The sequence below is a fragment of the Notamacropus eugenii genome, chromosome 3 (assembly GCF_028372415.1).
Source record: "Notamacropus eugenii isolate mMacEug1 chromosome 3, mMacEug1.pri_v2, whole genome shotgun sequence".
Classification (NCBI taxonomy): domain Eukaryota; kingdom Metazoa; phylum Chordata; class Mammalia; order Diprotodontia; family Macropodidae; genus Notamacropus; species Notamacropus eugenii.
In genome coordinates this window covers 68,716,901-68,738,986 of record NC_092874.1, presented here as the reverse complement: position 1 = coordinate 68,738,986, position 22,086 = coordinate 68,716,901, and the positions used below count along the sequence as shown (strand labels likewise).

Below are 22,086 nucleotides of genomic sequence, written 5' to 3'. Positions count from 1 at the left end.
ATAGAAAAGAATATGCCTTTTTCTCGGCACTACCTGGCATCTAAAGAAAAGCTATGTATTAGAACATAAAAATCTCACAATCAAATGCAGAAAAGCAGATATAGTAAATGCAGCCTTTTCAGATCATAGTGCTTAAAAATTATATTAAATAATGGACAATGTAAAGAGATTAAAATTAATTGTAAATTAAATAATCTAGTCCTAAAAAACAAGTTCATCAAAGAAAAAAATCATAGAAATAATAATAATTTCAAAAGAAAATGACAGCAATAAGACAACATTTCAAAATTTGTGGCAGGCAGCCAAAGCAGTTCTTAGGGGAAATTTTATGTCTTTTAATTGCTTACATCAGCGAGCATGGAATTAACAAAAGTAAAAAAAGAACAAATTGAAAATCTCCAATTAAACACTGAATTGGAAATCCTGAAAATCAAAGGAGAGATGAATAAAACTGTAAGTAAGAAAACCTTTAAATAAAATTAGAAGCTGGTTTTTTGAAAGAAAAAAACAATAAACCATTGATTAATTTAATTTAAAAAAGGAAAGAAAACCCAAATGACTAGTATCAAAAACAAAAGGGATGAATTCACCACCAATGAAAAGGAAATTAAGACAATTGTTGTCTTTTGCCCAAATACATGCCAATAAACTTGACAATCTAAATGAAATGGATGAATACATACACAAATATAAATTGCCCAAATTAGCAGAAGAGCTAGAATACTTAAATTACACAATCTTAGAAAAAGAAATTAAACCATCAGTGAACTTTCTAAGAAAAAATCCCCAGGACCAGATGGATTCATAAGTGAATTCTACCAAATATTTAAAAAACAACTAATCTCAATATACGAACTATTTGGAAAAACAGACAAAGAAGGAGTCCTACCAAATTGCTTTTATGACAGAGATATGGCACTGATACCCAGACTAAGAAGAGCTAAAACAGAGAAGAATTGTAGACCAATTTCCCTAATGAATACTGAAGCAAAAATTTAAACAAAATACTAGCAAATTATAGCAGTACATGACAAGGATCACACACTGTGACCAGGTGGTATTTACACCAGAAATGTAGGGCTCTTTCAGTATTAGGAAAACTATCAGCATAACTGACCATTTCCATAACAAAACCAACAAAAATCATACAGTTTTCTCAATAGATGCAGAAGAAGCCTTTTGACAAAATACAGCATTCATTCCTATTAAAAACATTAGAGAGCATAGGAATAAATGGAGCTTACCTTAAAATGATAAGTAATAGTTATTACATCAGCAAACATTATCTGTAATGAGGATAAGCCACAAGCCTTCCCAGTATATTTGGGTGAAGCACGGATGTCCATTATCATTACTACAATTTAATATTGTACTGGAAATGTTAGCTTATAGCAATGAGAGAAGAAAAAGCAGTGAGGAAATAAAACTATCACTTTGCAGATGATTTAATGTTATAGTTAGAAAATCGTGGAGAATCAACTAAAAAACCTACTTGAAATTATTAACAACTTTAGGAAAGTTTCAGGATACAAAATAAATCCACATAAATCATCAGAATTTCTAAAGTCCAGCAGCAAGAGATAGAAAGAGAAATTCCATTTAACATAACTATAAACATTATAAAATGCTCGTGAGTTTGCCTGCCAAGACAAACCCAGGAACTATATGAACACAGCTATAAAATACTTTTCACACAAATAAAGTCAGATCTAAAACAAATGAAAAAATATTAATTGCTCATGAATAGGCCAAGTCAATACAATAAAAATGACAATTCTACCTAAATTAATCTATTTATTCGGTGCCATACCCATCGTATCAAAAAACTATTTTATCAAGCTAGAAACAATAATAACAAAATTTATCTGGAAGAATAAAAGTTCAAAGATATCAAGGAAATCAGTGGAGATAAAATGTGAAAGAAGGTGGTCTTAAACTGTAAGATCTCAAACTGTATTATACGTCACCAAACCATATGGTACTGGCTAAGGAATAGATTGTTAGCTCAGTAGAACAGATTTGGTACAAATTTCATTACACTAATTGACCATAGTAACTAGTATGTGATAAACCCAGTAATCCAAGCTTTTGGAACAAAAACTCATTATTTGACAAAAACTGCTGGAAAAACTGGAAAAGAGTATGGAAGAAACTTTTCTGTGTATAGACCAGCATCTCACACCATGCACCAAAATAATGTCAAAATAGGTACACCAAAATAATGTCAAAATGGGCACATGATTTAATCTAAAGGGTGATACTTTAAGTAGACTAAGAGAGCATGGAATAGTTTAGTCTGTCAGATTTGTGGATAAGGGAAGAATTTAGGACCAAAGAAGATATAGAGAACATTAAAAAATAGATAATCTTGATTATATAAAATTAAGTTTTTGCACAAACAAAACTAATGCAACAAAAATTAAAAGGAAACTGAAAATGGAGGAAGGGGGGTGTGTGTGTGGAATTTTGTAATAAGTATCTCTGATAAAGGCCTCATTTCTCAAATATTACAGAAAATTCAGTCAAATTCATAAAACTTCAAGTCAATCTCCAGCTGATAAATGGTCAAAGGATAAGAACAGGCACTTTTCAGACAAAGAAATCAAACCTATCTATAGTCATATGAAAAAATGCTCTAAATCTATTGATCAGAGAAATGAAAATTAAAACAACTCTGAGATACCACCTCACACCTATCAGAGTTTCTAATATGACAAAAAAGAAAATGCTAGATGTTGGAGCAGTTGTGGTGAACTGGAACACTATTGTACTGTTGGTGGAATTGTGAACTGATCCAACTATTCTGGAGAACAATTTAATACTATGCCCAAAGGGCTATAAAACTGTGCATACCCTTTTATCCAGCAATAACACCGCTAAGTCCATATTTCAAAGACATTCCTAAAAGGAAATAGGACCTATTTGTACAAAAATATTGTACAAAAATACCTGTGATAACACAGGTCTTTTTGTGGTGGCTAAGAACTGGAAATTGAAGGGATGTCCATCAATTGGGGAATGGCTCAATAAGCTGTGGTGTATGATTATTGTAATGAAATATTATTATGCTGTAAGAAATGACAAGCAGGTTGGTTACAGAAAAACCTAGAAAGACTTACATGAACTGATACATAGTGAAGTGAACAGAATCAAGAAAACATTGTACACAGTAATAGCAATATTGTTTGATTAAGAGCTGTGAATAACTTAGCTATTCTCAGTCATACAATGATCCAAGACAATCCCAAAGGACTAATAATATCTGCCTCCAGAGAAGGAACTGATATTGATTGAATACAGACTGAATCATGCTATTTTTTCTTTTTTCCATTTGTGTCCTCTTGTGTAAAATGATTAATATGGGAATGTTTTACATATTTGCACATGTATAAACCTATATCTGATTGCTTACTGTTTCGGGGAAGAGCAGGAGGGATGTATAGAATTTGGAAATCAAAACTTGAAAAATATTTTTAAAATGATGAATTTTAAAAGACTTTCCCACCATGATTGCTGTAGAATTTTGTGACTCAACCACTATCCAGCCTTCTGTTCTCGCTTTTAACTCTGGGGAAAGAGATGGAAAACATAGATAATGAAATACTTGAACCTAGTCTCCAAGTCAGGGCCAATTTCAGCCATTGATCACAAGCCTCTGTTTGACTCTTCCATCTGACTAGTTTCTTCAGAAAGTCAGTAACAAATATTAATAACATTTGCCTGTAAGCAAGCTTATTAAAAGCTTAGACTGCTTTTCTCTTTGTTTAATGTATTTTTTCTTATTTTCTTCAGTGTTTACTAATTATTTGTTTAAAAAAATAGCATTGATTTTTGAAAGTTTTGACTTCTAAATTCTATATGTTCTTCCCCTTCTGCATGCCTTGAGAGGGGGAGCAATATATCAGTTATGCTTGTGAAGTTAGACTATTTTTCTTGTTCTACTCTCTCTTGCCTCACACTTGGCATTGGCTAGAAATGAACAAATTCTCTCTCTAGAAGGTAAAGACTGGGGAGGGGATGGAATGAAGATGAAAAAAGGAACTCTGATGGGTTTTGTGGTTCAAGGTTCATTCAAAATTAACAGTTTGCCCATGAACACAAGTTGTAATCACTAAGCATTTAGGGTAGGAAACATTGAGGTACAGAACATTTGAGTGAAATGAAGTCATTATTCCTTTATTGTCAGGAAGTGTAATAAAAATGAAAACTGTTAATTAAAAAAAAGAGAAAATGAATGGGTTCATTTATATTTCTCTCCCCATTTCCAGGAGATTTGCACTAAGGCGACCAGAAGTATTAGTTCAACCCCTGAAAGTTTCTAACCGGAAATCATGTAAGTTTGTTGGGAGACTAGACCCTGCTGTTTATTTCTTACTTTTAAAAGAAGTTCTTGTAACAAAACAAATGCCCTTATACCTTTTGAAGATCTTTTTAATCATCCATTTTCAGCTGTGAAATTCACTCTGAGAGTATTTATTTAAACCTCTTGAAGTATTGTGGTGATGATAGTGGTAAGAGAGAGAGGGGGATAGATCAAGAAAGGATGCGCTTTTCAGAATAAGTCACAGTGGTAGAGGTTTTGTTTAAATAAATTTTTAAAAATTACTTATAGTTTGAATTTTGATGTTTTAAAAATATAATTTTTACATTAATACAATATTCCCTGATAATACATTAGGAAAAAAACTTAAAGTCCTAGGGTTCTTTAGAAAATAATTTTTACCCTTACTTTTCCTTACTAATCTTGTCCAATTACCCTCCTATTTCCAATTACACTAAGCATGCATTCCATCACATCTAGCTAGCGCCCATGAGGAAAAGAGTATAATCATCAAAAATCATAATGATGTAGTAGAGAGTGCTGGATTTGGAGTCCAAGGTAATTAGGTTCTATACCTGTGTCAGACTACCTATGTGTCCTTGAGCAAGTCACTTTTTGGAGCATCAGTGTCTTCATCCATAAGTTGAGAAGGTTGGACTTGATATCTAGGGCCACTGCCACACCCAAATCTACTATCTTAGAATCCTAGAATCAGTGAAAGTGGCTGCTAAAAGGTATAGTAAAAGTTAGTCTTCATCCTCAAATCCTGTATTTTCCTGTCCTGACCTCAAGCCCTGGATCTTTGTTTCAGTATAGGAGTTGCACACTTTGAGGTGAAATGAAGAAAGAAATGGAGATAAATGTATTCTTTGCCCAGAAATTTTGCACCTATACCTATGTTAAGTATTGTGTGTTTTTTACTTCTCCTGTTATCTTCTGTTATTTATAGAGGTATATAAGAAAGGGAACTCAGGATTAGATAGAATGAAATTACCTGCCTTAGAATATAAATTTCACAAATTGAAACAGTGCTTAAAAATTGAATGCACTGATTTGAAAGTCTGCTTGTCCCTGCTATTCTAAATCCAAACAGAAAGCACCTTTTATCCATTGTCACGTATATTTTAACATCAGAAGCATTTAAAGTTTGATTGAAAAAGGTTCTGCTACTTCAAATCTGCTTATCTACTGAAAAACCTTAAATTTTAGGTACAAGTTCTTAAATAGTATTCCACAAAATTGGTCATCAAGCAATTCCGTGCTAACAAATAGGAGACAAATTTTAGCATAATTATTATGCCTGGTATTTTCCTTTTAGGGCCCCAACTTTGTTTACCTTTTGAGTCACATTGGAAAACTATTTTGGCATACTTGACACCAATTTTAATCAAATGGCCAGAAAGTTTCTTAAGATTTTATCCTCAAGAAATTTTTATGGGGTCGGGGGATGCCAAATGGTGAATTGTTTTGGGGGTTTGAATTAGAATATATATTTTAATTAGACAAATGAGCTTTTTTTAAATATCCATTTACATATAGAACTTTTAAATAGCATGAAATCTAGAAATTAACAGAGATAGATTTGCTGATTTTCCCTAATTTTGTCTGTGCTTTTGATAACATATTAATTTGTTCAAATCATTATAAAGAAAGTATAGACTTAATCTTCAGTTTATAAGTAATCTGAAGTCTATTTGGAAAAGAGAAGGGTTGATAATAAAGGCCCTTTACATGTGGTTTTGTTCAGAGTTGCATGTTATTTCCTACTTCATTGTTCTGCTACTAGAAATAAAGATCCAGTGTTAGTGCTCTGCCTCATTCTTGCTACCCTGTTGCTACTAATGTTCTTGAACTTCCTTCTTGAATACCATTTATATTTTTTCCCTAAGGATGTTCCCCTGGAGGATTCATTTGTTATTAAGTATGGATCTTATTTCTGTTTAATCATTTGCACTCAAGATGAGCAAAAGTAAATCCATCAGCATTTGTTGAGTGCTCACTTTATATAGAACACAGAAAATACATCTAATTAAAAATAATGATCATGTAAGAAAAATTATCTTTATCCTTAAAGAGCTGATAATCTTAGTGATTTTCCATGAAAGTCAACTGGATGATCTGTGTAGAATAGAATACAGCAAAGTATTTGCTATATGCCAAATTTCCTTGAAATTAAAAACAAATTAACAGTATAATTGCTAAAATCTCTGCAGTCGTTCACATGATTGATAGTAGTATTTGAAAGTACTTTATTTTGAAACTTTTGCAATTAATATTGTACCTTCGTGCAACTAATGACCTTCCCTTACTAAATGTTCTCATGTCCTTGACCATGAATTTTGTGAAGCATTGATTTTTAGCAGTAGTTAATATTATCATGCCCTTATTTCACATAATACTATACCTTATTTTATTCCTACTTCATAATTGGTGTGTTGCTGTGAAAATGACTTTCTTCGTTGTTCATGGAATGTTTTTTAATATTTTTGAAAATTTATTAGAATAGAATTTAAGGCATCCTCCAAGGTCTATACGATACAGTTGTTTGCAGCAATACAATTCTAAAATGTTTATGTTTAGAAGTTTTTGAAAAGTAAATTTTTAATGATATTCATCCTTATATCTATATATTTTACATGTGGAAATTGAGGCCTGGCTTTATCTGTGTGTATGTATACGTATATGTATGTTAATATATCTGTACATGTGTGGGTGTATTCAGATTAGCCAATGCCATTAAATCTGAAATGCCATTTATGAGTAAGATTATAAAGTACATTGTGTTTTAAATGTATGATTTTGCTAAAGTTTAACTCTACATAAACTGCCTAATTGTGACTTAGGAGGGTCTAGTTAATATCAACATCTAAGTAGAGAGTAAGGAATGACTTGTTACAGTGTTGTCATATTTCTAGGCATTATCATCTATGCTATGATTAATTTGGGAGGCTCATCTTCCAAATGTTTAAATGCAAGGATGTCGTTAGCAGCTGTAGAATAACTAGAGCTGGAGCTGTACAAATGTATGAAGTCAGGAAAATAGAAAATAAATTACTGTTGCTCCTTTTTGCCATCGTACAAAGAGAATGATTGCAGTCATGTACCTAGAAAGCAGTTTGTTTACCCAAAAGAATCTTACTTGCAACAAATTTATCATTAACTCTTAAAATTAAAATAAACCTATATCTTAGAAAATTGTTCTTTGATATTCCAGAACAATCAAGTTTTTGGAGAAAGTGTAAGAATTGCCTGTTCAGAAAGAAAAGTATTTTCAGACACATTTCTGCTCAGATTTTATTTTAGAAATTTAATGATAAATTCACTAAAGAGGTTAGCTGTATCTGAGCTTGAAGACACTGATGTAATAATATTCTTTGATAGGACCAGCTTGTGGTTTATTACGTAAGAGATGTAACTTGTATTCTGCAAATGAGTAAAATCATATTCTATATCTCAAGTAGCATGTAGATATCCTTCAAGATGGGAAGCTTGACAGCTTATGTTCCCAGGATTTATATAATTTAAAATATGCTGTGTATGATTGCCTTTCCAAAGCTAATTTGTTTTTACAGTTCACTTACATATATAAAGCAACATATCATCTGTCCTTTTTTTTAAAAAAAAAGCATTAATTTCTTTGATTATTTAGAAAATTCTCAAGATATCATTTTGTTTCTGCATGTTGATTTGTAAGTATATCAGATGAGACAACCTCCTTATGTCATAAATGTTAATTTTTCTTTTCCTTTAATAGCATATACTTTGTATTTAAACTCCAATATGTGTGGTCTCCAAGAAGAAAAAAATATATACCATTTTCATATGGTGTATTTTTACTGCAGAATATTCTACTATGGATTTATTTACAGCTCTTAACTTGCTTTAGCTAAAGGAAACCATCAAAATCTACGTAATTAGAAAGAAATTTATAAACATGACCTCTTAAAAGACATTCATTGTGAGTTGCTGTTACTAAATGTAGTTCTTATGGAATTATTGTAACAAAATCATCACTTTATTCACTTTATGAGTATTCAAAAGTAAAAATATAAAATATATCTTATTCTAGTTTTGATTTAACCATATGTGATCAGCATCACATGGGTAAGAGGAAATATTTAACTGCAGCCAAATGGTGTTCATTCAAACAAGATGTAACCCAGATTATCCAAAGACAAGCATTTTGTGGATTGAAGACAACATTCTGCCAACAAAAGAATTTAAACATTTAGTCAAAGAATGAATGTATTGTGCATGTTACCAATTTTTTGGAAGGCCAGGCATTTAAGAATAATATAAAGCAGGACTTTACAGCTTGTTGCAATAAGGTTTTTCAAGTTTAGTCAGCTCCCTGCTGCCAGCATGTTGGCTTAAGTTCATTTGTACCCTCACGCATATCATTAATTCACAAATAAATTAGAACACTTAGAATATAGTGTCAAGTTTGTCTACTTGCTATTCTGATCTTGTATTGCTGTGTCTTTATGAATTTGTGTGTATGTGTGTGTATTCTTCTTTGAGAAGAAATAACCCCAATTAAGTTTTTTTTTCTCTTTGTCAAACCAGTTGAAACGCATTCTGAGAAAACATTTGGTGGTAGGAGGAGATGGACAGTAAAGTAATTAAGTTCACATTTCTACTAGTTGAGTGCAAAAGGAAAGATTTCCTTTATTACGTTAAGTCTCAGTGTTGTTCTTAACATTTGAGAATGCTGCTGATATCAGGGTATATCACTGTGATTTTCCCCAGTTTCAGGTAGTTTGAGCCATGTGCTCTCTGGTGAAATGTATTTCTGACCAATGCCATATACATATGAAATAATTTTTTAGGGCTAACTGTATCTTCTGTGGCCATGGAGTGCTTTGGATTTTTATTTTAATTTAATTTTTGATTATTTTCATTTGTTTTGCACTCTGAGAAACTAATTGACCCATGTGGAAACTGAAACTTTAACCTTGACCTATTCAGCAGGACACTCTAACTAGTGTGGTCTATGTTGAAATGAGTAATATTACCTGCATAGACAGATGATAGACACTTTGGAGGAAATAATCACTCCACTGGCCAGTAATAGCAAATGTATCTTTCAACATGGAATGTAAACACTACAGCCATTTCAGTAAATTCCAGAGATAAATGGCTTTTTCCATCTTTGCTGTCATGGGGTTTGATTGACCAACATGGTTCTGAGAGTGTCCATGAAATGAAATGGTGCTGTCAACTTGTTTTAATTGTCAACATAGCAGTAATATAAATTATAATAATGTAAGTGTTACATAGTTAGTATATTATGCCAGAGTAACATAAATTTTCCTATATAGTAATGGTTCAGTAGCCAACATAATAAGTGGAAGTAAGATTATATTAAAGACATTAAACAAAAGCTTCACAGGCTTGTTAAGCTAGAGAGGTCCAGGTGTACGGTGAGCACTGGATTCGAGGGCAGTTGAGACTGACTGAATGAACCCATTTGAGGTTTTCTTTATATTTTGATTTTTGGGGTTTTTTTTTTAATTGTTAATGTGAGAGCTCCAATTTTTCCATTATATTAGACATTTGTGTTTTTTCTCTTTTGAGAATTGATCCTTGGCTATTTATGGGTTTAGAAAAATTAGGGCAGGCAGCTTCTTAAACTGATCTAGGCCATCCATATTATTCCCCATAGACAGCTTTTAAATCATAAGATTTAAAAGAGAAGAAATCCTAAGAAAGAGAACAAAATTCTAGTGTATTAGGTAGAGCATTAATTTAATTACCAGACTTGTGATTCAGTAGAGTTTCTTATTTTCGTGTGGCATGGCATATTTTGCAGTACATTATGATGTGTTCAGTGCATGCGATGTATTTGTGTCTGTTGAAACATACTATTAAAATAGAGTTTTTACTTGATACCTCTTTTTTCTGATAAAATAGTTGAGGATGTCTGTAGTTCATTTGATGCTAAATCTTTGATACAAACTATAGCCTTTGAATAAACACTGCTACTAAGAGAAAGTAAGATCTACTTTATCATGATCTTCATTTTGGCATAATTTCCAGAAATGCCTAAAAATAAACTTATTTTATTGAACATGCATGTCTCTTTCTTCTTGCCTTTGTATTGAGTTCCTATCCATCAAAATCCAATTCCATTTTGTCCCAATGGCTGATTTTTATGTTAACATGGTATCTTAGTGCTATCTAAAAGGTAAAGAAATGATCCCTTGGTTTTAGGTATCCCATTGGGTAAAATGAAGTAATAATTGGTAATTCATTTATGCTAGTTTTATGCATCTAGAATCTTTAACTGACTAATGAGGCACATACTAACAAAAGAGCATACTAGCTTGGAATTATCATTCATTTCATTTTCTCAAATAGTTCATTTTTCTTCAGTCCATCATGTAACAGAGTAATTGTCAGACAAAAGAAGAGAGAACTGCTAATCTGACCTCTCGTGTCCCCACATGTCCCACAATGGGCTATTTTCTCTAATGACCAAATTGACTCCTGATCAACTCATTTATCTCCCTGTTTATTAGATGTTGCAACTGTTGTAGGCAGATCAGAAGTCAAACTTGATTACTTAATTGTGGTACTTATTTAGTTCTACTATTACTAATTTGAGAATTGGTTTAGGCTACTAAGTTACCAATACACAAAATAATGCTGTTACAAGTAAAAATAATTTATTTGTTTTTTCATCTGTGTGATAAGTTTTTTTAAAAAGCATTTTGTTAAACGTTGAAATACTCAATATATATATGTATATACTTAAAAATTTTAAGGATTTCAGGTTCTGTGTGTGTGTGTGTGTACATGTATGTGTGTTTTTGTAGCATGGAATAGTAGAAAGAACACTGGCTTTGTTACTGAATACCTTTATGACCGTAGCCAAGAAATTGAACCACTCTGGGCCTCATTTCTCCCATCTGTAAAATGAAGTGTTTAGACTCTACTCCTATAATGCTTCTCACTATTTTTATCTATGAATATCTCATAATTTTACTATCTGAAATTCCTTGTAACCAAAGTTGCCTTATAGTAATGAATGGAATCCTATATCCCCTTTCCTTGACAAATACTCTGAAGAAGCCTTGTGAGTGCATCTTATTTATTTCATTTCATTTCACTCTAGCTGATTCCATTAGGGCTTTTGTGTTCTTCTTATTAAGCTGCACAGTCTTTTTAGATTGTTTAAAAATTTTCTTTTTGATACGTTTATATAAATTCAACCTATTTGTTGGATGATTTGAAAAATTTAAAACATCTGTTTTCCTTTTTGGCTCTTCTAAGATGAGGAAACAGTTGAGTGTGGTAGGTGCACTTTTTTCTTGCTAGATGTAGCATCTTCATTTTTTAATTATATTTCAGCACATTTAATCATTTCCTTCCCCTTTCTTTTTGTGCTTCTCAGAGGAAATTGAAGGTACATGTATAAAAGTTTCCCTGCATAGCTCAGTAATTTTATTTGGTGAACATGTGTTCGGGATTAAACTGAATATGGTTCAAAGTTTATAGGAGATTATTATGTTATACATACAAAAGTTTTATATTGACTTTATAACACCAAGCATATTGAGATAGACTCTTATGTTTTTTAAAAGAAGTAGGAAATATTTTTCTGTCTAACCTTTTGTCCTACATATGAAGGGAAGCAATATGATATACTGCTGGGTATTTTTCTTTGGTATTCACAAATAAATGTTAGTCAGGGCAGTAGGAATATTTAATATCTTTGTACTAATGTTGTCATCAAGAACATTTCTAAAATAATCTTAATGTGTTAAGCAGTATTATTTTTTCTGTCTCTATTATTCACTAGAATATTAGTGCAGGGGTTTTGTAGGTTAATTCATCCTTTCCTATAAATACATTGAAATAGTCTCTTTCTAATATACCTTTATGTTTTTTACTGAGTATTTGTAACATTACCTGAAAGGATGTGTTCATGATCATAACCTTTCTGTCTCATCCAATGAGCCAATATATAATTGCTGTCTCATTTAAAAAAAGCAAGCTTTATTTATGAAAGTCACTTTTTTTAAGTGCCAAAATTTTCTTAAACATGAAAAGGAAGATCGTTCTTTAAAATCAATAGGAATGCTCTTAGAGAAATACTATAGGAAATTGGATAACATCAGTTTGCATGATAAATTTTAAAGTTTCTGCGACTGAGAGCATACAACATCTTTTATGCTTAACCAGTGCTGCGGTAAGGGCTTTTCTATGCTGGGCTTTACATGATTATTTTAAGAAACTTATTTTACTATTTTATTTTAAACATTTTTTTCTTTGCATCTGTGGCTGGGCATCTAACTGTTCTGCTTTATTTCTTGGCTTTTGTTCTGTATGCTTTTACACTCCAGAAGATGCAGAACGTGCTGGTAACAACAGTGGAACCTCTCTAGGTGAGCAAATGGATATGAAAGACAGTTTGTTTTCTTTCAGTTGCTTTTTTCTGGAACTATTTGTTTTTGTTTTGTTTTGGGGGTGGGGCTAAGAAACCCATCAGCATGTCTTAATGTTGAATGAAAGAGCATGGAGCTTTATACACAAACAGGCTCAGTGGATTTGACATAAAGGATTTTAACGGTTACACTTGTACTATTCTAGAAGCTGTTCGTTCACTATATTTTAATTTATACATATTTTACATATGATTCTTAGAATACAAAAGAACTAAATAACAGTAAGAGGTGGATTGAAGAAATATGTGTGTGTGTGTGTGTGTGTGTATTTTCTTTTTGCCAGGAAGTTTTGTCGTATCTGTAATACCTTGAGTTCAGCTAAATGTTTTCAAAATGACAAGGTTAACATTAAAATACTGAGATTTTTTAAAGGCCTCTAATAATTTATATGTTATTTTTTTTTCTTCTCAGCTAACCAGTGATTTCTCTTTGCTCTTAATTTTAAAGAATGATAGCAACTCACCATAGGATCTATAAAAACAAATTACAATAATAAGAAAACACTCCAGCTTTGCCATCATATGTTTTAAACAAATATCCGTAACCAGTATTCAATTCTGAGTGCCACATTTTAGAAAAGATAAAGACAAAATAGAAAATATTTAGAAGCACGAAACCAAGAATGTGAAAGAACTAAAGACAATGCCATATGAGGAGCCATTGCAAAAACTGGAGATGGTTAGCCTAGAGAAGATTTACAGGGAATATGTTAGCTATCTTTATTCATTTCAAGAGTTGTGTTCAAAAAGAATTTGGCCCTGAACAGCTAAATTATGAGTGGCTAGTGGAAGTTGCAGAGAGTTTTAGTCAGGACATAAGGAGGAATTTCATAATAATTAGACTTGTCCAAGAGTAAAATGGGCTTTCTTAATTAGTGAGTTTCCCCTCACCTGGAGGATGTGAACACCAGCAAGATGGATGGTTCAGTAGTTTGGGAGAGGGGATTGCTGTTCAGGGATCAGTTGGATTAGACGGTATCTGAGGTCCTTAATGAAGTAGGCCCTTGATTTTTCAATTTTGTAAAGGGTATGCTTTGAAAATATTCAGTCTTTAAAGGAAGAAGAAAACAGAGGAATAATAGTTTGGCTGAAAGAATTGGACCCAGTAAAATGTGTTTGTTTAAGTGAAAATTGAGCATGCTTGTAGAGTAAGTAGAGGAAGCTCATAGAGAAGGATATTGAAGACACAAAAGAGAGAGGTAAAAGTTGATGGAGCAACATCCTCGTAATACTACATTTAGGAAATAGACATCTAGTAACTAACAATCTAGTCACCTAGAAGAAAAATAAAGTCATAAGTAGCAAGAAAAATAACCATCACAAATCCCATACCTTAGCTTGATAGTAAATTAACTTTCTTTTGACTTAGCATTGGCCCTAAAATTGTTGTTGATTTAACAAATTTGGTTATTTTTATCTTAGTTTTTATCTTGCAGGATTCAGTTTTTCTTTGGCCTAGCTAAATGTGGATAGATTAAAAGCAGCAAGGATAGCATAAATGGTGATAATTCATTAAACACCTACAAATTGATTAATATGTACAAGGATTTGTCCTAGGTGCTGAGGATGCAAAAGCACCTGGGGAAGGAAGAATTATAGCATATATTCAATAATAAATGTAAGATAATTTGAGGAGGGAGTGAGACATTATTGACCTGGGCATTGGTAATAGCTTCAGAACAAACTGCAGGATGAAGATTCTGAGATGCAGAGGTAAGGGATGAGTGATTCTCAGGCATGGGCCTTTGGGTAAGTGTACAGAGCTGTAAGATGAAATGGTAGCTGGAGCAGAGGTAGCCTCCCAAGTGTGCTCAACTATGGCCAAAATTGGATCAAAATATAATTTGGAAATACTTAACAAAATAAATAAAATGCAGTAAAACATAGATAATAATGCATTTTAAAACTAAGTCAATCTGTGGCCCAGACAGATCCTTTTGTATGGATTAGTGGCTCTTGTTTCTATTTGAATGTGACACTACTAGGCTAGAGTACAGGATGTTTGAAAAGGAGAAATGTGGAATAAGGCTGTCAAAGTGGGCAGGAGCCATATTGTAGGGCCTTAGGCAGAGGCTTTAATGCCGGTTTGAGGAGCGTGTGTTTTATAGTAGAGATGATAAAACACTGAAGGATTTTGTGTATGTTTTGAGGCACCTAGGTGGTACAGTGTTAGGGCCTTGGACCTGGAGTCAGGAATACTTGAGTTCAAATACAGCCTCAAATACTCATTCTGTGACTGTTAAACAGTATGGAAGTTGCCAGCAATTTCAGACGAAAGATATTGGCATAGGGCTGAGAAGGGGCCATAAAAGGCCCCTGTTAGTAAGTGGGATTTGAGCTGAGTCTCAGAGAAAGCCAAGGATGGGTGGGGAACCTGTGGCCTTGAGGTCACTTGTGGCCTCCTTGGGTGAAGCCTTTTGAGTCCAAGTTTTACAGAAGAAATCCTTTTATTAGGGGAATTTGTTCTGTGAAATTTGAATTCACACAGCTGTACTTGAGGACCTACAGGGCCACATGTGGCCTCAAACCCTCAGGTTCCCTACCCCTGGACTAGGAAGTCAGGTGGCAGAAGAAAATATAGAGAGTATTCCAGGCATAGGGGAAATGCAGGGAGGGGGGAGGATATTCAAAAGGCTGTTGCAGTAGGCCAGGTTTTTATCAAATAGTACCACCATCCAGAGAGTCCTTCATGTTCCAGTTTATGGTCTCTTAACTTCTACTCACCTCTCATACCAAACAATTCTGCCATTTTTCTGGATGGGATGTATCAGTATACTCCCCTGTGGCCTCACTTATAATTTCAGTAACTTTCAGAACCAAAGGGCCCCTTCCTGAACATCACTCTACTATAAGTATTATTTCTCCCATTGGTATGTAAGCTTTCTGAGAGCAGGAGTTCTCTCTCTCAGAGTTTCATTTGTTCATTCTTATCACCCTACCTTCAAACATTAAGTTTTAGAAGCCTAAGAACTAATCTAGAAGGTAATTCTCAGAAGCTGACAGAAGGTAAGTGATCATACGATGTTTTACTTAGACCTTCTTGGGAAGTTGGCAGTCAAGTTCAATCCTCTTTATTTTACACATGAGGAAGTGGAGGCCCAGAAAGGATACATGCCTGAAGTCACAAAGGTTCTAAGAAGTGATAAGGATGGAATTCTAACGATTATTTTCATTCCATCTTGCTGCCTCACTAATACAATAATAGTAATAGTAATAGCATTTATATAGCACGTTAAGATTTGTGAAGCCTGTTAGACATACCAAACTAGATTTTCTACAGGCATTTCAGACTCAGCATGTCCAAAACTGAACTCATCTTCTCGCCTCCTCCCCCACCTCCAAAGCCTCCTCTCTTCCAAACTTTCCTCTTAATATCAGATTCACACAATCTTCCCAGTCATCCAGGCTTGCAATCTTGATGTCATTAACAGCTCACTCACACTTACCCTTCATGTCCATATGCTTGTCATCTTTACCTTCACAACACTTCTCACATATACCCTCCTTTCCTCTACTGTTGGGACTGGAAGCTCAATTCCGTGTGGACAGTCTCGGGCAGGTAAAAGTGGGACTTCTAAATCTTAGAGTCTTATGAGGCCCTCCATGAACAGCGGGGGTTCGAGAAGGTCAGACTGAGCTAGCTCGGCTAGCTCGGGTATTTCCGCCTCTCCCCCGGAGATACCTGATGGGTGGAGTCTCCCTGCCCTCGAGGTCGTCCCGGATTGGAGCACACCTAGTTACCTAACAGCATGGTATTGAGATGCAAACTGTGTGGCTGAAGATTAAGTAGGAATGAGGAAGCCTAAAAGCTCTCTTAGCACGTGTGGAGCCAAAGAGAAAAGTAGGGCTCCGCTTCTTTTCTTTCCTCTCTCCCCTCCCCCTCTCTCCCCGCTTGTACTTCTACTTCCAATCCCTTAAGCTTAGCCTCCTTAGGAAATCTCCCCCTCTTCCTCCTAAGGAAGACCGCCCCCCTGCACTTGTAACCGATTCCCTGGAATAAAGCTCAACCCCTGTTCGACTCTGGAACGTCCTTTCTCTCATATGTGCATCTGGCGTGGCCAGCCGAAGACCTGGGACAGGTAGGAAAGACTCGGGTAGCCCAATACAGGCCTCTAGGCTTGGCACTCTACTATTGCCATCACCCTGGTGATGATGTTCCTCATCACCTCACATCTGCATTGTTGTATAGTTTGCTGGTTGGTGTCCCTGCCTCAAGTCTCTCCCCTTTCCAGCCCATCCTCTGTTTAGCTTCAAATGGATCTCCCTAAATTAGCTCAGTTCTAACCATGTTATCCCTATATTCAGGAAGCTTCAGGACTCCTTATCACTTCCAAACATGAAATCCTCTTTTTATCATTAAGAGCCCTTTATAACTTGACCTCCTCCCATTGCTTCCAGCCTTCCTACACCTTACTCACCTACATGACTCTGTGACCCAGAGACACCAGCACAAGACACTCCCTTTCCCTGGACATTTTCACCGACTGCCATCCGTGCTTGGAATTCTCTTTCTTCTTAATTCTTATCTCCTGCCTTTCCCCAAAAGTGGAGATTCAGGGAGAGAGGGGGAAGATGATAATAAGCTGTTTTTTGACATAATGAATCTGAGGTGCTGGTAGGATATTCAGGGAAATGAGAGAAGAGTTGGGTATAGAGATATCTGTATGGAGGATGTGAGTATTTAAGGCCATGAGGGTGAGGGGGTGATGGGAAAAGGGCTTCAAAAACAGCGTTAACATATAGTATCTTCTGTGTGCTTAGCCATTGTACAAAAGACTTTTAACAAAGATTATCTCATTTGATCCTTACCACAACCCAGTGAGGTAAGTGCTGTTATTATCCCCATTTTAATATTAACTGAGGCAACCAGAAGTTAAGTGACTTGCCCCAGGGTCACACAACTAGTATCTGAGGCCAGATTTGAACTGAAGTCTCCCTGCCTCCAGGCCCAGCACTCTGTTCACTGTTCCACCAGTTGCCTATATTCTCCAGTATATCTTCTCCCCCACCACCCTCTCCACCTAGGAAGCCCTCCCATATATAGAAAATAAAAAGTGTGAAAAAACAGTTAAGCAAAACTAATCATATCCAAAAAATCTGACATTACATGTAGGGTTCCATACCCATAATCACCCACCTCTGCAAAGGATAGAGATGTGTTTTTTTTTTAATGGCACAGTTGTAGCCCATTCATTCATATACCCAACTTGTTTAGTCTTCCTTCATTGAGTATTTGTTTTGTTTACAGATCTTTACTGCTATAAATATTTTGGGTTTGTATAGGGGTGGAGGAGGCTATCTTTTTATCATTGACTTCTTGGGGGCCTAGAAATGGAATCTCTTTGTCCAAAGGTATGGATATTTTAGTTATTTGCTTAGCATAATTCCCAAATATTTTCCAGAATTATTGGACCAATTCAGAGTTCCACCAAAAGTGCATAAATGTTACCATCTGTCCACAAGCCCTCCAACATTGTATGCTCTTATCTTTTGTCTTCTCTGCCAGTTTATTGGGAGTAAGGTTAAACCTCAGAGTTGTTTTGATTTACATTTCTCTGAATGTTATTGATTTAGAAGAATCTTTCACATCAGTATTATTAATTTTCAGTTCTTCTTGAGAACTGTTTGTTCTTATTTTTTGTATGCCTACGTATTGGGAAATGGTTTTTGGTTTTTATATATATACATATATGTATGTATGTATGTGTATATGTAGAGAGAAATATTTAGATATACATATGTATATATCTTGACTATCAGAGATACTTGTTTATCAGAGATATTTAACTGCTTCCCTTATTTTACTAATTACATTAATTACTTTTGAAGTTGAACATGAAGAAATAAATTGGTAGTACAAGTGTAGGATGAAGGAAGCATTGTTAATCACAGCAAGGTCCGAGAGTTTTTGTTGATTGCAGTGCAAAAAGAATCAACAGTACAACTTGGCATCAATAAAAGAAAGCCAGTGGGCTGTCTGGCTTCCTTACTAGAGGCCCAGTGTCCAGAAAGAAGGAAGGTGACTGGCCTGCTTGGCTTCCCTGATCAGCTTCTCTTAGGACTGTTGTGTTCACTCCTAGTTATCCTGTTGTAGGAAATACATTGATAGATTGCAGAAGTCAAGCAGAATTGTGACAGGACCAAGAACCATAACAGACAGGTTCATTGGAAGGAAATGGGGATGTTTTTCTTGAGGAAAAGAAAACTTCAGAGATGTGTAATAGCCATCTTCACATCCTCGCAGTTCTGTCATGAATAGGAGATAATCAGTTTGCTTTGCTTGGCACCAGTAAGTAGTGCTAGCACAGTCTTCTTCTATGCCTGGGACTTTCTCCCTCTTCATCTCCTTTTCGTCACCATGTCCGTGACATTTTTCAAGTCCCAGCTAAATCTTACTTTCTACAGGAAGTCTTTGCTGATCCCACTTAACCCTAGTGTCTTCCTAGCACATAGTAGATACTTAATAAATGCTTGCTGACTAACTGATTATGTGTGAAAGTTTGTGACTAAATGTCTAGAAAGTTGCCTTGCAGATATAGAAGTTAACCCATACTACCAGCAAGTTTCAGAGGCCAGATTTTAACCCAAGTCTACCTGACTCCAATCCCACTGCTTAATCTACTAAGTACAACTGCTTCTTTATAACTAATTATTATAGCTTACCAAGTGTGGAATTTCCTACCTAGAGAAATAGTGATCTCCCCTTCACTGGAAATATTTCTTTAATTATAATAAATTAGTTGATAAAAGGAAGCTGGAAGAATACTTGTTAAGGATGTTATAGAGAGGATTTCTATTTAGGCCCTTTCCCCATACTGTATTTCCTGTTCTGAGTTACTCTGTACTTGATTTTTGTTTTGTTGTGTTGTGTTTATCCCCCATGAGTAGTTGTAAAATTATTTTATTTTTCTAATATAGTTGGTGAAGAATTAGAAAGTAATCACTTTGTGATGTCAGAACAGTAGAACTGTTAAGATCTCTTCTCTCCCCCCACTATGAAGATCTTTTTATATTAATTTAATTTATTTTCAGTGTTCTACAATCACTACCACAATTTAGATATTTTTTGCCCTCCCTCCCCCTATCCCCCCCTTCTTCTCCGAGACAGCATATAATTTTATATAGGTTCTATACATACATTCCTATTAAATACATTTTCACTGTAGTCATGCTGTGTAGAAGAATTAAAATGAATGGGAGAATTCATGTAACAAACCAAAACATACTTCACACACAAAAAAATGATCTGCTACATTCTGCGATTGAATTCCATAGTTCTTTCTGTGGATGTGGAAGGCATTTTGCCTTTAAAGACAATTGGGAATTTTTTTATGTCATTGTATTATAATTAATGAAGTTCCAAGTCTGCCAGAAAAAACTCTCGCACACTGTGGTCGTTGCTGTATACAAAGTTCTCCTGGTTCTGCTCCTTTCACTCAGCATCAGATCATATAAGTCTTTCCAGCCCTCTCTGAAGTCTTCTTGTTCATCATTTCTTATAGCACAATAGTATTCCATTACATTCATATGCCATAATTTATTCAGCCATTCCCCAGTTGATGGGCATCCCCTTGATTTCCAGTTTTTGGCCATCACCAAGAGTCCTGCTATAAATGTTTTTGTATGTGTAGGACCTTTTCCCATTTTTATGATCTCTTGGGGATACAGTCCTAGAAGCGATATTGCTGGATCAAAGGGTATGCATATTTTTGTAGCCCTTTTGGCATAGTTCTAAATTGCTCTCCAGAATGCTTGAATCAGCTCACAGCTCTACCAACAGTGAATTAGTGTTCCAATTCTCCCACATCCTCTCCAACATTTATCATCTTTCTGTTCTGTTATGTTAGCCAATCTGATAGGTGTGATGTGGTACCTCAGAGTTTTGATTTGTATCTCTCTAATCAGTAGTGATTTAGAACATTTTTTTACTATAGATATCCTTAATTTCTTCCTCTGAAAACTGCCTGTTGATATCCTTTGACCATTTATCAATTGGGGAATGACTTGTATTTTTGTATATTTGACTTAGTTCTCTATATATTTTAGAAATGAGGCCTTTATCACAGACACTAGCTGCAAAAATTCTTTCCCATTTTTCTGCATCCCTCTGAATCTTGGTTGCATTGGGTTTGGTTGTGCAAAAACTTTTCAATTTAATGTAATCAAAATTATCCATCTTGCAGTTCATAATGCTTTCTATCTCTTCTTTAGTTACAAATTCTTCCCTTCTCCATAAATCTGATACACTATTCCTTGCTCCACCAATTTGTCCATACTATCAGTCTTTTTACCTAGTTTGTGTACCCATTTGGACTTTATCCTTCTGTATGGTGTCAGGCATTGGTTTATGCCTAGTTTCTACCACATTGTTATCCAGTTTTTCTAGCAATTTTTGTTGAACAGTGAGTTCTTATCCCAGAAACTTGAGTCCTGGGTTTGCCTACTGTGTCTTGAGTACCTAGCCTAATCCACTTGTGTACCCTTTGGTTTCTTAGCCAGTACAAAGTGGTTTTAATTGCTGCTTTATGATACAATTTGAGATCTGGTAGCGCTAGGCCACTTTCCGCAGCATTTCTTTTCATTAGTTCCCTTGATATTCTGGACCTTTTGTTCTTCCAGATGAATTTTGATATTATTTTTCCCAGCTCTAGAAAATAATTATCTGATAGTTTGATTGGTATGGCACTAAGTAAATAAATTACTTTAGGTAGAATTGTCATTTTTGTTATATTGGCTCAGCCTAAACACAAGCAATTCATGTTTTTCCACTTACTTAGATCTGACTTTATTTGTGTGAAAAGTGTCTTGTAATTGTGTTCATGTAGTCCCTGGGTTTGTTTTGGCAGGTAGACTCCCAAATATTTTATAGTGTCTACCCTAGCTTTAAATGGGATTTCTCTTTCTATCTCTTGCTATTGGACTTTGTTACTAATATATAGAAATGCAGAAGATTTGTGCGGGTTTATTTTGTAATCTGCAACTTTGCCAAAATTGTTTATTATTTCAAGTAGTTTTTTACTTGAATCTCTGGAATTCTCTAAGTATATCATCATATCATTTGCAAAGAGTGATAACTTAGTTTCTTCTTTGCCTATTCTCATTCCTTCAATTTCTTTATCTTCTCTAATTGCTACAGATAACATTTCTAGTAGCATATTGAATAATAGTGGTGATAATGGACATCCTTGTTTCACCCCTGATCTTATTGGAAATGCATCTAGCTTATCTCCATTGCATATAATACTTGCTGAAGGTATTAGGTAGATACTGCTTATTATTTTATGGAAAGTTCCCTTTATTCCTATGCTCTCCAGTG

General features: G+C 34.7%; 1 protein-coding gene across 5 annotated transcripts in view; it reads left to right on the top strand.

The window, feature by feature from the left end:
• Window positions 1-22,086, top strand: part of MPP7 (MAGUK p55 scaffold protein 7) — a 287,051-nt gene that overhangs the window by 204,104 nt on the left and 60,861 nt on the right. For all 5 annotated transcript variants that reach the window (XM_072651829.1, XM_072651826.1, XM_072651828.1 and 2 more), the window contains one exon: window positions 4,269-4,333. In XM_072651829.1, coding sequence (XP_072507930.1) covers window positions 4,269-4,333 — 65 coding nt within the window. The remainder of the gene's footprint in view (window positions 1-4,268; window positions 4,334-22,086) is intronic.